General features: G+C 34.9%; 1 protein-coding gene across 4 annotated transcripts in view; it reads left to right on the top strand.

Annotated features, from left to right (window-relative positions):
- The first annotated feature begins 175 nt into the window (after positions 1 to 175).
- The window catches only part of adam17a (ADAM metallopeptidase domain 17a), a 22,451-nt gene continuing 3,376 nt past the window's right edge, over positions 176 to 19,250 (top strand). For 2 of the 4 annotated variants that reach the window (XM_058750128.1, XM_058750126.1), the window contains exons 1-19: positions 176 to 571; positions 1,010 to 1,142; positions 2,135 to 2,268; positions 2,379 to 2,467; positions 2,551 to 2,728; positions 3,436 to 3,566; positions 4,836 to 4,922; positions 9,087 to 9,200; positions 10,624 to 10,765; positions 10,843 to 10,934; positions 11,002 to 11,154; positions 11,234 to 11,433; positions 12,293 to 12,396; positions 12,478 to 12,612; positions 13,541 to 13,668; positions 13,772 to 13,850; positions 13,940 to 14,028; positions 17,316 to 17,372; positions 17,615 to 17,654. In XM_058750128.1, the coding sequence (XP_058606111.1) occupies positions 457 to 571; positions 1,010 to 1,142; positions 2,135 to 2,268; positions 2,379 to 2,467; positions 2,551 to 2,728; positions 3,436 to 3,566; positions 4,836 to 4,922; positions 9,087 to 9,200; positions 10,624 to 10,765; positions 10,843 to 10,934; positions 11,002 to 11,154; positions 11,234 to 11,433; positions 12,293 to 12,396; positions 12,478 to 12,612; positions 13,541 to 13,668; positions 13,772 to 13,850; positions 13,940 to 14,028; positions 17,316 to 17,372; positions 17,615 to 17,654 (2,200 nt within the window). In that variant the 5' untranslated portion in view covers positions 176 to 456. The remainder of the gene's footprint in view (positions 572 to 1,009; positions 1,143 to 2,134; positions 2,269 to 2,378; positions 2,468 to 2,550; positions 2,729 to 3,435; positions 3,567 to 4,835; positions 4,923 to 9,086; positions 9,201 to 10,623; positions 10,766 to 10,842; positions 10,935 to 11,001; positions 11,155 to 11,233; positions 11,434 to 12,292; positions 12,397 to 12,477; positions 12,613 to 13,540; positions 13,669 to 13,771; positions 13,851 to 13,939; positions 14,029 to 17,315; positions 17,373 to 17,614; positions 17,655 to 19,250) is intronic. The other 2 variants (XM_058750130.1, XM_058750129.1) reach the window with 1 other exon arrangement.

The raw sequence follows: 19,250 nt of genomic DNA, 5'->3' as shown, positions 1-19,250 counted from the left end.
ACAGTAAATTAAGAGAGTTATTGGAAGATCAATTTTATTTATTTGCACGTATGAAATTTTATTTATCCTGGTCAGTTAAAAAAAAAAAAATCTCAGCACAAATTTAAAATATAATTTAAAATACACAATAAGAGTTGCCTCTTCCGGAGAATTCAATCGTGGCCCGGAAGTAGAGTCGGCGGAGTTCCTCCTTAGATTGTTATCGCAGTGTGAGAACGGCTGTGGCTGTGGCTGTGGCTGTTCGCGGTGTATTGTCTCGTATTTATGGACATTCAGCGGGATCCCATCCTGTGAATTTTGATATTTAAAGCCCTCTGTCATCGTCGTGTTTAATAAGCGTAGCAGCGAAGTAGTCGTGAATGTTGGTAAATAACGGACAGTAACGTTAGATGTTGACAGCTGCGGATTTCATATCCAGACATGGTGCTTTGACAGAAGTGATGCTTCATCGCCAGTATGGAGTCTTTGATATTTTATTTAGTGTTATTAGCTCCACTTTTTATCCATTGTGCGGTGAAACCAGCATCTGTTGAAGAAGACCTGAGAAATCAGGAAGAGGTACAAGAGTTTGGTAAGTTACTCTGAGAAAGCGGTTCAAATGGGCTCAACGAGGAAATCATATATAAAACGAAATATACCAAAATATCTGGGGATATTTGGGGGTTGTCTGGATTGGTGAGCTCAGTCTTGCTTCCTTTTCCTGTTTTGACTCAGTCATGACTGTTTATGTTAGTTCATTTCCTCCAACATGGAAGCTGCTGCATTTGCAATTTAATTGCAGTTTGAATGGAAAAGACATTTACATATACTTCTCTTGCAGTGGAAACTGTTTGGGTCGCTGTATGGTTGTACAGTAGGATGTAGTACTGACCAAAAACATTTAATTGTTATATTTACTAATATTTAATCTTTAGATATTGTTTTGGGTTTTGAGAAGTTTAAATGGTGTGTGTGGATAATAGTGGTATTATGTAGGAGTAATTAAATATATATGCTTTACTTCATCCAGATGAGCTCAGCTCCATACTGTCAGACTTTGAAGTGGTGCCTGCATCAGATCTCCAGCTTCACTCGGTCAGGAAGAGGGACGTTGATGCCCGATCACATGTGGAGCGGCTGGTCAGCTTCACAGCACTCCAGAGGTAAAGCTGACAGATCAACACACAGCACTCTCTTACTATTACACAGTGAAAGGCACTAAATAAGGAGACTTGAAGTCACCAAGAGTTTGGAGTCTTTTTCATTTTTTTTATGATTTCTAATGATTAAATTATTTATTTTATTATAAATTACTTAATCTTTTTATTTATTGTCTGTTATTCTTCTTTGTCCCTCCTCCATTAAAAAAAAAATTCAGCCAAAAAAAAAAAATCTATTATTTTTATGTTTTATATATGTCTGTGTATACACATACACACATTTTTAATTTTACAGTGTTATTCATCTCTGCACATCCCTGATTATTTTTATGTATATTTATCTATTTTATATAATGTATTACCTATTTTTATTCTATTCTGTATTAATTATTTTGTTTTATTTTTTTGTTTTGTGTTATTCTTCTCTGACCACCCTGGTTTCTAAAAAACTAAAATAATAATAATAATCTTATATATTTATTTTTAGCATATTTTTTTTATCATAAAAACATGTATCGTTATTTATTTTATTTATGATTATTTTATTCTATTATATAGACTTGTATTTTGTATATAAGAATATAATATATAATTTATTACCCATTTTTATTCTGTTTTATGTTCATTGTTTTTGTTTTTGTTTAATTATATTCTTTTCTGACCACCCTGGTTTCTATAATAATAATAATTATATTATGTATTTATTTTTCAGCATATTTACTTTTATTTGTTTGTTTAATGTATTATATATGTTTTATTTTATTTAATATTTATTTATCTTTATAAATATATATCTTTCTATATTTTTGTGGCGACCTCTGTATTTTTTATTTATTCATTCATCTTGCAGGTGTTTTTTTTTTTTTTAGAGAGAGTTACAGTGTTTATGCTATTCTTCTCTAAACCTCTGACCTGAAGAGATCACGATTAGAGGCTTGTTCTTCCTTTAGAGTTTCACTGAACTAAAAACACATTGATTACATCTCTTTTCAAAGGCACTTCAAGCTGTACTTGACAACCAACACAGACATTTTCACTGACAATTTCAAGGCTGTATTCTTAGACAAGAATGGAAAAGAGGACCAATTTGACATTCAGCTACAGAATTACTATAAAGGACACGTAGTGGGTAAGATATAGGATGAGAACATCAGCCTTGGCTGAGAACTGAATTTTCTTGTTTTTCCATTTGTGCTTTGTTATCATACATTGACATATCGTTGTTTGCTATCTCAACAGGAGAGGAGCACTCGCGTGTGCAGGCACACATAGACGGGGAGGAGTTTTCAGCCCACATTCTTACTGAAGAGGCTGAATATAATGTAGAGGTAATTTGTTCAAACATGCTTAATACTTGAAAGCATTTGACATTAATTTCACAGTGTGAATTTTTACTCTTGTCTTCGTTTAGCCCTTGTGGCGGTTTACAGAGTCGCCCTCCGATGGCCGTTTGCTGGTGTACCGTTCAGAGGACATTAAAAATATCAGTCGACTGTCCTCACCCAAAGTGTGTGGATATGTGAACGCTGACGCTCAGGAGCTCCTGCCAGAAGAGGCGAGAGCAGCAGGACAGAAGAAACAGGAGGAGGGTGTGTATTTACAAATGTATGGAACGGTACCACATAGGACTTTGGGTAGTTTAGTATTGGAGACTGGATATCAGACAAGTTATCAAAATTAACCCCATTTCCTTTTTTCATGAGGTTCTGAAACTTTTTCAGGTGGCAGATCATTTTTAACTGTAAATTTGAGGAACAGGAATTTATTGGATTCCCTGGCGTTATATATAATTATTTAATTTTTTAAACCACCAAATGAATTCTCAGACTATATGGAATCTAGTATAATTGTAAAATGTTGTCTTTAAAGGTCATTTTGTTTTTTAGTAATTTTGAGACAGACATATTTAATAATGATAGCAGCCTAAACACACAACAGATATTCAGCATTCATCACATGCTCATGATGAGCGAGATGGTTACTGCATGAGTGTGTGTAGGAGTTATACATCATTCTAACAAAGGCTGCCCATTCAAGCATGTAGTCACCCAGCAGTGACCTGCTACGAGAACTGAACATAGTCTGGAGACAATGCATAATAATTAAATTCAGTAACTTCATTCTTTGTCCTCCATTATCATAGTCGTGGAAGTCCCCCATTGTATTGCTTTAAACTGTGTAGATCCATTTATGCATATTGATGCTTTGGAACTGGGTAATTAGAAATAATTATTTGGTTGATTCATTTTAATTTTATAGTGCAGCATGTTTAGATGCCTTTATTTCTTGAATGCAGAGCCTCACAACATAGAGAGAAGATCTGCACACGACCACAAGAAGAACACCTGTCCGCTGCTGTTAGTGGCAGATCATCGCTTCTACAAGCACATGGGCCGTGGAGAGGAGAGCACCACCCTCAACTACTTGGTGAGCAATGCAAATGAAACACTAAATGTAACCAGAAAAGAAAGCCGTCACTGAACTTGTTGTATACAACAGAGTAGGGATGCACCGAATGTTCGGCAACCGAAATTGTTTGCCCGAAGATAGCAAAAAAAGCTCTTTATAGATAATAATAAATTGTACTGCACAATGACGTGACACGATCAAATAGAGGCGTGCACTAATGCAGCAAACATGTCGGCAGTGAGGAAGCATTTCAAACTGTCAGAGAAAGACGCAAAAATCATTATAAGCACCGACAGCGAGAGACTGTTTAGTACTGCATCTCATGTCTTTGATGAGAAGAGGAAGGGTGGTTGTTGCTGGTTACTGTATGATGATTGAAATGGTGCAATGGCCTCAAACGATTCATAAATAAACTGCAGAACTTTGTTTTCTAATAGGTACATGCACGAATGTATTCTGACAGCGCAGCAAGAGCTTGCGAAGCCAGGGGTCAATTTCCAAAGCGCGAGGAAAATCCGTGCTGAAGTGTTACTTGTCAGTTGCTCAGTAACATTTTAATGATTTTTTTAAAAGGCATGTGACAATGCAAAACGTGCGACAAACATAATTTATAAATCTGTTTGTCTTCCTGCGGGTTTCCACCAAAATAAAAGCGGACTCCATCAACATTCATAAATGTTAGTATTGTAATTGTACTGTTGTTCTGTAAAATAAAATAAAAAAGTAAGACAATGATAATAATTACAACAGCTCTATTAATACATTTATTATAACATTCACACATAGTTATCAAATTGGGATCTGTAATATTTTCAAATGTTTTAAAAGAAGCCTCTTCTGCTCGGCAAGGCTGCATTATTTGTACAGTAAAAAAAATACATGCCTGATTCAAGAAGGGGGTCTCAAAAATGGCCAAAAAATATTATTGTACTGATTTATCAATTTTAAGTTAAATGGTGCTTTGTTGGTGTTATGTCTGCTAGAATGTTAAAAAATGTTCAGTGTTAAGTAAATATTTTTAAATTGTTATTTCGTAATGTAAGACAAAACAGTGAAAAATTTTGGCTATTTAATTAAATGGTGGGGGAAAAAAAAGAAGCAAAATACATGGGGAAAAAGCGAAAAACCGTGCTGGGTATTCAGCCTTCGGCCCAGTGTTTCATTTTGTTCGGCTTCGGCCAAGAATTTTCTTTTTGGTGCGTCCCTACAACAGAGCAGTTTGTTACATATAAACACCATGATATCAGATTAAAAATGTATTGAATTTGTGTGTTTTGTGTCTTTCAGATTGAGTTGATAGACAGAGTGGATGATATATACAGAAACACATCCTGGGATGAAGATTTTAAAGGCTACGGTGTGCAGATTCAACAGGTCAGGATCATTCTTCTCTGTTCTCAATATAATTTAGCTTTCTTATTTCAGTAGAGAAGTTTTATTTTCCTAAGAGCTTTTCACACTTATGTTTAACCCTGGGTTATTGTCATTCTAAATCCAGCTTGGGTAATGGTACATTTTTCACTTGTATTTTAGAAGCAGGGTTTGCACTGCTTTTTTACCCCAGAGTTACAGTCGTGGCCAAAATTATTCGAACACTAGTATTTTCACCAGCTAAAATGGTCAGTTATTTCTATCTTTTGCTGTAGTGTTTCAGTTGGAAGTATTCAGTTTGCCATTAATTGTAATAATCCAGTGAGATTATTGTTTGCACAAGGAGTCTGACAACAGCCAGAGATCTGATCTGATCATCATCCAGTCTGTCTGAATCGCATGAAGAAACAGAACAAACTTTCTTTTAGGTAGGCTTTTTTTAAGCATCTTGGAGACGTTGCCACATTTCTTCTGGATTTAGTCTGTCTCAGTTTGTTCTGTTTCTTCATGCGATTCAGACAGACTGGATGATGATCAGATCAGATCTCTGGCTGTTGTCAGACTCCTTGTGCAAACAAAAATCTCACTGGATTATTACTATTAATGGCAAAATGAATGTTTGGAAATGTAAACTAATATTTCCTACTGACACACTACAGCAAAAGATGGAAATAACTGAATTAAAACCATTTTTTAGCTGCTGAAAATACTAGTGTTCTAATCATTTTGGCCACCACTGTATGAAACCGTGCTCTGGAGCATTGCAGTGCCAAACATGTACAGTGTTAAACGATGCAGCGTTAGAATGCTATAACTAGATGTTAGGCAACAGACACCCAATCGCATGCCTCATATTCACATGCTTTGGACAGTCATGAAAACATAGCACATTGTATAAACAGCTGTTTCAGAGTTTCGAGAGGAAAAAATGTCAAGTGGTGACATGTTAATTGTTGTGATGAAGATTGTTTTTTTTGTTAATTGTTTTACCTTTGTAGACAAAAGTCCATTCAGGCAACACTTGACAGTAGTCTGCAATAATACAAGTGCTAAAAATGTGAAACAAGATAACCCAGGATTCCATTTACCTAGGGTTTAGAATGACCCTGGGTTAACTATTCCAAATTTGATAATAGCTCTAGTTTCTATTCTTATTTGTTAATGGAATTGTATAACAGTTGAAAATTTAGTGTGATAGGCACTACAAAAATATAATATAACTGTTCTATACGACTTCTGTTGTTATTATTCACTGAAAATCTTGATTAGGGATGTAACAAAATTATTAATATTATGATATTGCGATAGCAACACTGTCTTGATATTATCGTGGTCACATGACAATATGAAACAATAGGTCTTCTGGGCAAAAATGGTAGTCTTTAAAATATATGTAAACTACTTAAAAGTGCAGTATGAATAGCTGACAGCTAGCGGTTTAAATAGGTAACGTTGCTGCAGTCCAAATTCAAAATATCTCTTTCAAATGTAGAAATTAGGAAAGAAGTATTGTAATTTCCCTAAAAGCAAAAATGATATACTTATGAAATATTCATTTTCATTTTCATTTATTTTACAGTGCAGTTGTTTTACAATATATGGCTATTACTATCATTGTTGTTGTTGTTGTTGTTATTATTATTATTATTATTATTATATTCTAATTTGTTTGGCTTCCTAAAACACCAGTGTGAATGTAATTTAGACTGAGACAGTATATCACAAATAAAAAGAGAGTGGAGTATCCTTTAAAGTTCAGGTACAAGTCAATTCACTGACTTTTTTCTGACTTAAGAATATGGGTTGGGGCTCTTAATTTTGAACTATCATAGTGCATTAGACAGAAGAATTTAACTTTAAAATGTATACAAAAATTTTGTTTTTTTTCCAATTCTTCATTTGTCTGTTTTATATCACAAAAAAAATAGTGTATCGTGGACTTCATATTGCGATATTATCGTATCATGAGATTTTGATATTGTTACATCCCTACTTGTTGATATCCTTTCAAACTACCAATATGTTCATGAGAGAAGTAATGTCTGATTTGTGAAATAGGGTCTTTTGAATGAATCACTGAAATAGATCATTAAAGCGCTCTGAATTATTGAAAAATCAGTGATACAGTTCTTGATTAAAACTCATTAATTGATGATGAGCGTTGAAGGTGATCAGTGAATAATAACTTGAATTCTGAAAAACTTTGTAATTGTATGACTTCTGTTCCTCACACAAAGCTCTCACATGGCTTCAGACGAGTTGCAATACAGCACACAAGTCATATGAACCACTTCTATGATGCTTTTGCATGTTCCTTAAAGGGGTGGTTTACTGCTTTTTTTCTTTGCTTGATTGCGTTTATGGGGTGCAATATAACGTCTTCGTGTTTCGTTTGTTAAAAAACGCCTTATTTTTCATATATTTCACCTTTATTGTAAGCCGCTTTCTCCTCTGTCATTTGAACGACCGGTTGACTTCCTGATTCTCTGAAACCACTCCCTCAGAAACAGGCAATGGGCTCAGATTGGTCAGTTGGGCCGGTGTGTTGTGATTGGCTAAACTGCGTACTGCACATTGTCCGGAAACGTCACGCCCATTACCTTCACGGGAGACAGCTGCATGTGCTCCGGTCAAATGTAAATAATGGTGTCAATATTGCCGTATCAGTTTGAGCCAGAATCAGACCCAGAAAGCGGTAATGAAGAGAGTCAAGCAGAACTTCCGCAAGCACAGCTCTTACAAAACGTTTATGAATGAAGTTTGCTGTTGTGATTACATATATCATTGTTTGAAGTTTGTACACGTTTGTCTTATACACACAAAATAGCATCAAACTAACTATAACCAAACAGCATTGGCTTGTGTTTAAGTTCTAGATCAAATCGAAAAATTACGTCATAAAGTATACATGGAAAATACATTTACAAAATTAGTACATAATTACAAATTCGGGTTCAAAATGTTTGTACGCGTTTGTCAAAGACACACGAAATAGCATTTAACTAACTGGCTACTAAAGCCAGCGTTGGCATTTGTTTACGTCCTTGATAAAACTAAAACATTACGTCTGAAATTATACATGCAAATACATTTAAAATGATGAAATCTTACTTACAGGTTGTGGCCCAACAACTGCTGCCTCTGGTTTTAAAGTTGGAACCGCTCCATGTTTTAGTAATAGTTTCTGTGTGAATCCGGCATTGAACTCGTGTAGATTCTGGAAGCTGTCTTCCGTAAAATGTGCAGCACAGAGAGCTAAATTAGGATTGTAATTGTCAGGAACATGATCAAACATAAATTTTAACCATTGCTGACGAACTACAGCGTCCGTAGGAAGCCCGAACACAGAAGACCTGACAGCTGGGTGAAAATAACACCGTTTCGACGGCATGGCTACAACTCTCCACTATAACTCTTCCTCTTCAACAAAGCCGCAGAACATGGCCTTGCCCCCTCTTTGGCATGTTCCGGAGGGAGGGGTTTGATGGGTTTTTTACGTATGCAACCCGGGAAGTATCTCGTTGTAGTCCCATAGGAGTCGTTTTTGTAGGCATTAAACTTCCTGATTTTTAAAAGCCGATATCGCCGCTTACGTTGAACTTTCAGCGCCTCAACTTTGCAGATACTGTTCATGCGCCAACAGCAACATTACACACTATTTAAAATGAAAAAAGTGAAATCGCAGTAAACCACCCCTTTAAAGCTAGAAAGCTCCATTGTCAATTCATTTTTACTGTATGGGAAAGTACAACATTATTCAAAACACCTCCTTTTGTGTTCCACAGAAGAAAGTCATATGAGTTTAAAGAAATGTCCCAAAACAATCCTGCTTTTTCACTCCTGATCACTAATAAAACCGATGACTCTGAAGTCAAACAGATCATAGCAGCTGACTCAACTCTAATACAAAGAGCTTAATGTTAGTTTCAACAGACCACAAAAGTTTCCAAATTTTGTCACATGGCTTGTAGCAATCTCCAGGTGTAACTCAATGTTGCATTTTTTCAAAAGTGGCTTTCCTCTAACTGACACATGCTTTTTCCATCATTACAGTGGGGTTCATGTGCTCAATGCTTTTTTTTTCACCTTCATTTCATTGTTCAGTGAGTACAAGTTTTTGATCTGTGTGTGTTATCTTGCCGTCTAAGTTGTATATAAATCCCACAGATAATCATAAACAAGGAGCCCACAAAAGTTGTCCACGGAGAGATTCATTACAACATGGATGGCAGCCCATTTGGAAGAAAGGACGGTGTGTGGGATGTGAAGAAGCTTCTAGAAGTAAGTGCAGTGTACACAGGTCAAAATGTTGTAATTACTCCACAACAACAGTCCAATAAAAGTAAAGTTTATGTGCTTTGTATTCTGTATTGTATTAATAAGTCAAAGTTATTTTTAAAACAGTATTTCAAAATAAAGCCAAATAATTTAGTTAATATTCGTTAGATATAATAGCATTACTGTGTTTACCAGTGTTTCCTGCACACATAAAGACAGCATGATGTCCGAATCACTAAGAGTGACTCTTAAGAATTGATTCTTTTTAATGAATCAGTGGAAAAGATTCATGAACCAGCCTCTAACTTAATTGCAAGTTCTCGATTTGAATCAGATTCACTCAGTCAATGAATCCCTTCACAGCAGACTCCCTCACTGAACTGCGAGTCATTTTTCTTGTTTGATTCTCAATGAACCAGGATTCGTTACTGTGATGTATTTTAGGGTTGTGAACCTTACATCACTATATATTTACTAAAAGTATGTTCATGTGACAACCTATATGTAAAGATACATATTTTTGTTTACATATTATTTAAATGACTATTATTTATTATTTAAATTCATTATTAATTACTTAATTTATTAATGGAGTTAAAAAAATTAAATGACAAATATAAAAATATTAATAAAATGCTCAATTAGGTAACACTTTATTTTAAGGTGTCCATAATACAGAGTAATTACCTAATTAAGTACTTAGTAGTAGCCATTGTACTTGCATGAAACAAATGTACTTACCATGTAACTAAGTTATGGAACAGCCTGCACTTACAGTTTGTAATTATGTACATGTAATAGACAGCTACTGTTACACATATGTAACAGACCGAGTCTGTTACACAGCTACTTATGTAACCAAAAGATTGTTACATATGTGTTGCAGACTTAAACATTGTAATTATAAATCTAAGTACAGACATAAGCTACTTAAGCGTATCAAGATTGTACTTAAGTGTACTTCATGTGTATCTATACTGTACACCTTATCCAGCTGCACCTTAGTTTGATTTAACCCACCAGTACACAGCTTAAATACATGTAATACATTTCTAATTACATTACAATTACATAATATTACACAGGCATAAGCTACTTTAAATAAAGTGCATCAAGATTGTACTTAAGTATACAAGTAGCTGTGTAACAGACTCGGGTCATATTACATCTACAAAGTTACAAACTGTAAGTGCAGGCTGTTCCATAACTTAGTTACATGGTAAGTACATTTGTTTCATGTAAGTACAACGGCTACTACTAAGTACTTAATTAGGTAATTACTCTGTATTATGACACTTAAAATTAAGTGTTACCATGAATGAAAATGTTAATTTATGTAAATTATATTATACAACAAGTTTATTTGTCTGGATCCCTCAATCATATATTTGTAGACCCTCACCATCTTTATCTTGCTTCTCTTTAGCAATTCAGTTATGACATTGCAGACAACGCCTCTACTGTTTGCCTTGCCCATCTCTTCACCTATCAGGACTTCGATGATGGCACTCTGGGTCTGGCATACGTGGCTCCTTCCAAACAGGGATTGGGAGGACTCTGCCCTAAACGTAAGGATCTCTTCAACCGTGATCAGTGGACTTCCACTCTTCAAAAGTGCTTGACCTTGCACATTCCTGTCTTACAGCCTACTATCCATCACAAAGCGTCAGGAAACCCAGCTACCTAAACACAGGCTTGACAAGCACCATGAATTATGGGAAAACTATTCTGACTAAGGTTTGCTTTAAATACCACTTGCATCTCATATACTAGCAGGCAGCACACTGATGTTTTATCTTTCCAGGAAGCAGATCTTGTAACAACTCATGAACTCGGGCACAACTTTGGAGCAGAACACGATCCAGACAACATACCTGCCTGTGCGCCCAGCGACGACCACGGTGGCAAATATGTCATGTACCCAATTGCAGTCAGCGGAGATCACGTCAACAACAAGGTATTATCCATCCTGTACTGATTTTTCCCCTTTACATGTAGCTCCTTTACTTACTCGCCGGTTTTATGTTTTCCCTCAGCGCTTCTCCAACTGTAGCAAGTTCTCTGTCAGTAGGACGTTAAAGGTCAAGGCCCATCAGTGCTTTAAGGAGAGGAGCAGTAAGCTGTGTGGGAACTCCCGTGTGGAGGAGGATGAAGACTGTGACCCTGGACTCCTTCATCTCAATGATGACCCCTGCTGCACAGCTAAGTGCAAATTCAAGAAGCAGGCACAATGCAGGTAAAGAAGCTAACAGTGATAGACCAATATATCAGCATCGATCAGATATAGATCACAATAGTGACCACACACTATTTCAGTTGTCTTGTTCTTTTTTCTATTCATTGTATAGGCATTTAAAAAAATACTCCAATCACAATATTAATAAATTATTTTAGAATATTAATAAATTAAATAATTAATATTAAATTACATAAAAATGAAAATGTATATGAAAATTGAGGAAAAACCTGTAATGTCTTTAACTTATTTTATGCACAATGAATAGCGTTAACAAATAATAATTTAAAAAATAGAATAATAATATAATAAAAGTTTTAAAATAATGTGTGTATACACTACCATTCAGTGAATTTTTAAGCAATTAATGCTTTTATTCAGCAAGGATGCATTTAACTGATAAAAAGTGACAGTAAAGATATTTATAATGTTGCAAAATATTTATTTTTAAAATAAATGCTTTTGAACTTTCTATTTATCAAAGAATTCTGAAAAAAAAAAAGTATCATGTATCATTGATAATACGAAATGTTTCTTAAGCAGAAAATCAGCATATTAGAATGATTTCTGAGGGATCATGTGACACTGAAGATGATGCTGAAAATTCTGCTTTGCATCACAGGAATAGAGTATATTTTATATATATTCATGGGAATTGAAATTGGATAAGTAAATTTTTTCAATTAAGTTTAAGGCTAATGGTTTCAACAGAAGCATATTCCATCGACTGTCTTAAAAGGTTTAGAAGTCAAAAGTCAGAATATAGTTTAAAAAAAGTTTTATTAAGAATGAATGTGGTTCTCTTTAGGGCATTGTTCTGTCAGTATTTGTGGCTGATAATGTTGTCTGTGACCCTCAGTGACAGGAACAGCCCCTGCTGCAAGAACTGTAAGTTTGAAAGTACAGATAAGATCTGTCAGGAGACCATCACCGCCACCTGCAAGGGCACGTCAAGGTGCACAGGTGAGCCCAGAACTCTCCAGTGTCAATGTAGCAGTGGTCTGCATCAATTATATTTAACGTTTTACCCTTGTGTATCCCTAGGCAACAGCAGTGAGTGCCCCACCCCTGGTAACCTGGCTGATGATACGGAGTGTGTGGACAAGGGCCGATGTCAGAAGGGCGAGTGCATGCCTTTCTGTGAGGCCATACATAATCTTGAGTCCTGTGCCTGCAATGGTAAATGTCCCAACAGACCCTCCTCGCTGTGTTCACTAGTGCCCAACCAAGAGATCTGACTAGATGACCAGTGTTCACACCTAGTGAGCAGCGATAGACAGTATAACACAATGAAGACACAGGCTTTAATATCTTGACTACAATAATTATTGCCTAGGGGGGAAAATGCAGCTCATATCATAGATATTTTATTAATTACTTTTTGTTTATCAAATATTATATATATATATATATATATATTATTTTATTTATTTTAATAACAATTTAAAATTGTTTTCTGTTTGGATATATATTTAAAATGTAATTTATTCCTGTCATTCAAATCAGATCAGAATTTTCAGCAGCCATTACTCCAGCCTTCAGTGTCACATGATCCTTCAGAAATCATTCTAATGTACTGGTGCTCAATATATTTTTCAAATATTTTTTATACCTTGTTATTATCAGTGTTCAGGACTCTGCTGAATAGATACTTCAAAAGAGCAGCTTTTATTTTGAATAGAAAACTTTTGTAAAAATGTAAATGTCTTTACTGTCAGTTTTGATCAATTTAATGTCATTTTTTTAAAAATAAATAAATACAAATCTTACTGACCCCAAACTTTTGATAGTGTAAATACAGACTGTGTGACAACTATCCCCAGTCTTCTGTATATAATGGCAGCAGGTAAGATGTAAAAAACGACTGAAATTACGGGATTATTTAGGCTATTTTACACAACATTGACTTCAGATATATGTAAACAGAAACTGCACAGACTGAGCTGCGTACCATATCAAAATTGTGTTATATTGGCTCATTAATTGAGGGTTGATGTACACTGAAACTAGTACCAGAACACAAGTACTAATAATAGTATTCAATGTTTTACCTGTAATTATGAATGCAGAAGTGCTGAGTCTGTCCATTTGCTGTGATGTTTTTCAGAGACTGAGAACTCGTGTAAAGTGTGCTGTAGAAGCAGTAGCGGGCTGTGCACTCCCTTTGACAGTGATGGGTCATTTATTTACCTGCGCAAGGGCAAACCCTGTACCGTTGGCTTCTGTGACGGAGCAGTGAGTACACTGCTTGTCTATGTTTTGACAATGATCATCTATCAGACTGAATAGTGTTTTCTATTCACTAGCGTGATAAATGTTGTGGTGTTGTTCATTCCAGGGTAAATGCATGAAGCACGTCCAAGATGTCATCGAACGTTTATGGGACTTCATTGACAAACTGGACATCAACACATTTGGTAAGGGAGGATAGCAGGGTGAATTTAGCTAGGACTTTTTCTGTATGTTTTGTAAATGCCAGTGGTGACTCTTTTCTGTCAATGTGCAGGGAAGTTCTTGGCTGACAACATAGTTGGATCAGTGGTGGTCTTCTCTCTCCTCTTCTGGATTCCCCTAAGCATACTGGTGCACTGTGTGGTGAGACTTATTTCACAGTCAATATGTTTTTCTTGATTGATTTTTCTTAAAGGGATAGCCCACCCTGTCATTATTTACTCACACTCATTTGACTTTCTTCTGTACAACTGGTTTGAATTTTGACAGTCAAGCTCCAAAAAGCTCCCTAAAAGTATTATAAAAGTGGTCCATTCGAATTGTATGCTATATTTCAAGTCTTCTAAAGCCAAGTGATAACTTTGTGTGAGGAATTAGTATTTTAGCATTATTTATACACTATTATAGTATTTATTAATATAGGTTAGGATTGAATTCGCTTTAAATTTTTATAGTTAAAAATTTATTTTCTTAAATTTAAGTTTGTAATTTTAATATATACTTATGTTTTATTTATAATAAAAAATACTAAGATTTATATACTTAAAATATTTATATTTTTAATCAGTATGTTAGCAATACAGTCATGGCCAAAAATATCGGCACCCTTGGTAAATATGATTAAAGAAGGCTGTTAAAATTAATCTGCATTTTTAATCCTTTTGATCTTTTATTAAAACAAATTCACAAAAATCTAACCTTTCATTGGATAATAAGAATTTAAAATGGGGGGAAATATTATTATGAAATGTTTTTCTCTAATACACATTGGCCACAATTAATGACACCCCTTTTATTCAATACTTTTTGAAACCTCCATTTGCCAGTTTAACAGCTCTAAATTTTCTCCTATAATGCCTGATGAGGTTAGAGACACCTGACAAGAGATCAGAGACCATTCCTTCATCCAGAATCACTCCAGACCCTTTAGATTCCCAGCTCCATGTTGGTGCTTCTCTTCAGTTCACCACTCATTTTGTATAGGGTTCAGGTCAGAGGACTGGAATGGCCAGCAGAAGCTTGGTTTTGTGCTCAGTGATCCATTTTTGTGTTGTTTTTGAGGTTTATGTTTGGATTATTGTACGGTTGGAAGATCCAAACATGGCCCATTATAAGATTTCTAACAGAGTCAGTCACTTATTGACTTTTTATCTGTTGGTATTTGATAGAATCCATGACGCTAAACGATGATCTAAACAAGATGTCCAGGACCTCCAGCAGAAATATAGGCCCACAACATTAAAAATACAGCAGTATATTTCATTGTACACATGGGGTACTCTTTATCCCTGTGTTCACCAAACCCATCTTGAGTGTTTGCTGCTAAAAAGCTCATTTTTTAGTTTCATCTGACCATAGAAGCCAGTCCCATTTGAAGTTCCAGTCGTGTCTGATAACTGAATATGCTGGAGTTTGTTTTTGGATGAGCGAGGAGAATTTTTCTTGAAACCCTCCCGAACAACATGTGGTGATGTAGGTGCTGTTTGACCATTTTTTTTAAGGTTTTCTGACCCCGAGACTCAACTATTTTATGCAACTCTCCAGCTGTGGTCCTTGGAGAGTCTTTGGCCACTCAAACGCTCCTTCTCACCGTGCATTAGGATGATATAGACACACGTCCTCTTCCAGGCAGTTTTGTAACATTTTATGTTGATTGGAAATTCTTAATTATTGCCCTGATGGTGGAAATGGGAATTTTCACTGCTCTAGCTCTTTTCTTAAAGCCACTTCACTAATTTGTGAAGCTCAATTATCTTTTGCTGCACATCATAAATATATTCTTTGGTTTTTCTCATTGTGATGGATGATTAAGGGAATTTGGGCTTTGTTTTCCCTCCTATTTATATTTCTGTGAAACAGGAAGCCATGACTGGATAATTTCATGTTCATAATCACCCTGGAGTGCTCAAAATTGTGAATATGAATGGGAATATACTTCAGAGATATTTTACTCATAAGAATTTCTAAGGGGGCCAATAATTGTGTCCGTGTATTTGAGAAAAACATTCATTTCATAATGATATTTCCCCCCATTTTAAATTCTTATTATCCAATGAAAGGTTACATTTTTGTGATTTTTTTTTTTTTTTTTTTTTTTAAAGGGGTGGTTTACTGCTTTTTTTCTTTGCTTGATTGTGTTTATGGGGTGCAATATAACATGTCTTCGTGTTTTGTTTGTTAAAAAACGCCTTATTTTTCATATATTTCACCTTTATTGTAAGCCGCTTTCTCCTCTGTCATTTGAACGACCGGTTGACTTCCTGATTCTCTGAAACCACTCCCTCAGAAACAGGCAATGGGCTCAGATTGGTTAGTTGGGCCGGTGTGTTGTGATTGGCTAAACTGCGTACTGCACGTTGTCCGGAAACGTCACGCCCACGCCGTCACGCATGACTACAACTCTCCACTATAACTCTTCCTCTTCAACAAAGCCGCAGAACATGGCCTTGCCCCCTCTTTGGCATGTTCCGGAGGGAGGGGTTTGATGGGTTTTTTACGTATGCAACCCGGGAAGTATCTCGTTGTAGTCCCATAGGAGTCGTTTTTGTAGGCATTAAACTTCCTGATTTTTAAAAGACGATATCTCCGCTTACGTTGAACTTTCAGCGCCTCAACTTTGCAGATACTGTTCATGCGCCAACAGCAACATTACACACTATTTAAAATGAAAAAAGTGAAATCGCAGTAAACCACCCCTTTAAATAAAATATCAAAAGGATTAAAAATGCAGATTAATTTTCACAGCCTTCTTTGATCATATTTACCAAGGGTGCCGATATTTTTGTCCATGACTGTATGTATGTACTATAATAGTATTTATTCATATTTTAAATTATCTTTTTTTAATACTTTGTTTATTTAAATGTAAGTTTTAGTAATTTTGATATAAACTAGTTTAAGTTTTTGTAATTTTGTTGTGTTATGATTATGGTTTTGTCATTTTCTTCGTTTTTTTAATGTTTCTATTTAGTTTTTATCTTTATTTCTGTTTTAATCATTTTAAAAGCTTATTTTAAAACATTTTCATTTCGTTTTTCATCATAGGTTTTCATCTGATATTTTTATTTAATTTTATTTCAGCTTTATTTCAATCATCAACAACAAAAATTTAGTTAGGACCGCAAAGGAAATAAGCCAATGGCTTTGTGTTTTTTTGTTTGTTTTTTAATCCTTGACCGTTTTTTAAAGTGTATGGGATACTTGTTATTTTGTACAGTTTGTAAACTTAAATAAATTTCAATTAGTGTTATAATCTCATTTGTATTGCGGTCATATTCAGAAAATTCTGTTTCTGTTTCTGATAATACCTCCATAGAAGTAATTATGTAAGTACTATGGTGCGTAAATGATGACAGAATTGTAATTTTTGGCTAAATGAGCCCTTCAAAGATAAGACATTACAGTGATCATTTCTCTTTGCTCATTCATAGGACAAGAAACTGGATCAGCAATATGAGGAAAACTCCAAAACCATGATGTACCCTAGTGTAAGTCCTTCTGTCACAAAACTACAACTCCACCATGGCTCCTTTCTCTTGCAGCAGAGATAAGATTACTAACAGACTAACTAACAAACTAAACCTGCATTAAAGTCACCCAGCACCGCAAAGTAACATAATAACTTGCTGATCCAGTTAGCATGGCGTCTTTTATCAGGGCGAGTATGGGCGAGCGTGGCTGCACATGTATGACTTGTGGCTTGTTTGCTCTGACCCTTGTGGAACTGCAGCAGATGGTGGTGGAGGTGTGTAGTAGAGCTCTCAACTCAGGTGAGTGAGCGTCATACGGCCCCCGCACCGCTGTGCCCCCTGAGTGTGATGAGTTGGAGCGCGCTGGTTGTGACGTGTCAGACGGACTGAGTTTAGTTCAGCTTGTCCTGTATGTCTCGTGCATTCAGTGTCCATAAGGATGTGTTGCCGGTTTCTGGTGTTTTTGGATGCAGTTCAGTACTGGAGCGTTTTAAATGCACGGCTTTGAAACTCTCTTGATACTGCATACGCTACGGGTACCCGCCTCTTCATTTGATTTGGTTCAAGAGATGTGAATGGACTGTTACTGATTTGGCAGATGCATATTTTTCTGCAATAACTCATGTAGCATGCTGTTTATGTTTTGCATAGGGATGAGCATCAGTTTGTCTAGTCGTACTTGACAGATGAATCAGAATACTATAACTGCGCTACTATGTAATTAAAATTATGTATAAATTTACGTTTCTTTATATATATATGAATTATTGTTTTTGTGTATTGTAATAGATTTGTTCTAGTTTTATCTATACTGTATAACTCTATATTTGTGTATTAAAAAATTTGTAAAATTGATCAAAATTGGATCCTAGAGATGGTACAAACGTTTTTTTTTTAAATATTTATATTGTTTATTTTTATATTTATATTTTAAAACATTTTTTAATTTTTTTCTGCCCACTTTTGAAGAAGAATTTTCAGTAAAAGTGCTATTTTAAAATAAAAATTTAAATGATGCAAAAGCTGAATTAAAAAAATAATAATAATTTGTCCAAGTTTCAGTAAAAGTGCTATTATAAAAAAATAAAAATATATAATAATAAAATAAAAAATAATACAAATTGTATTTTTAAATGCAAAAAATTTACAAAAATGTTTTCATAAATCAGTTGTTGGTTTACATACATAAACATCATTCAGATGTCTTTGTATCGCGTTTTGCTGTTAATTCAGTCACAGTTTTAAGATTGCATGTTAAAAATAGTTTAAATTAGATCCTACAGATGGTACAAAAGTACCAGCAAACTTCCAAGGGGTCCACGGGTCAACTTAAAATTAAATATTATAAAATTATATTTCTTAGAAATACTTAATTAAATTGCTACAAACAAAGAAAAGTGTAAACTGAAATCATTTATTTCTCCCATTTAATAATTATATTTATTGAAAAATATACAGAATCAGTATCTTTTAAAATCACGAAATGAATTTTCATGTATCAATGTTTTTTATGAATCTTTGCAATTGCTAGTGGTGCAACGGATCACAAAACTCGTGGTTCAGATGATATTATGGATTTTGAGTCACGGATCGGATCATTTTTTGGATCAGCAAAAAACAAACAAAAAGTTTGGTTTTTATTAATTACTGAAAGCTTACTTTTAAGTACTTCAATACCACAGCAAAAACTACTAGCTGAACTAAGTCAGTAATAAAATAAGAACAGTTACACAAATTACATGCATAGATGAATACAACATAAAGTTACTAATAAAGTCAGTAACACTAGTATTCAGGTGCAGAAATGTAATAATTAATTGTAAAATAACACAATAGTGCTCTTCACTGCAGGTATTTACAGGCTGCTGTCTCTTTAAGACCAAATGCACATACCTA

The sequence above is a fragment of the Onychostoma macrolepis genome, chromosome 17 (genome assembly GCF_012432095.1).
Source record: "Onychostoma macrolepis isolate SWU-2019 chromosome 17, ASM1243209v1, whole genome shotgun sequence".
Classification (NCBI taxonomy): Eukaryota; Metazoa; Chordata; class Actinopteri; order Cypriniformes; family Cyprinidae; genus Onychostoma; species Onychostoma macrolepis.
This window is presented reverse-complemented; position numbering and strand designations above follow the sequence as displayed.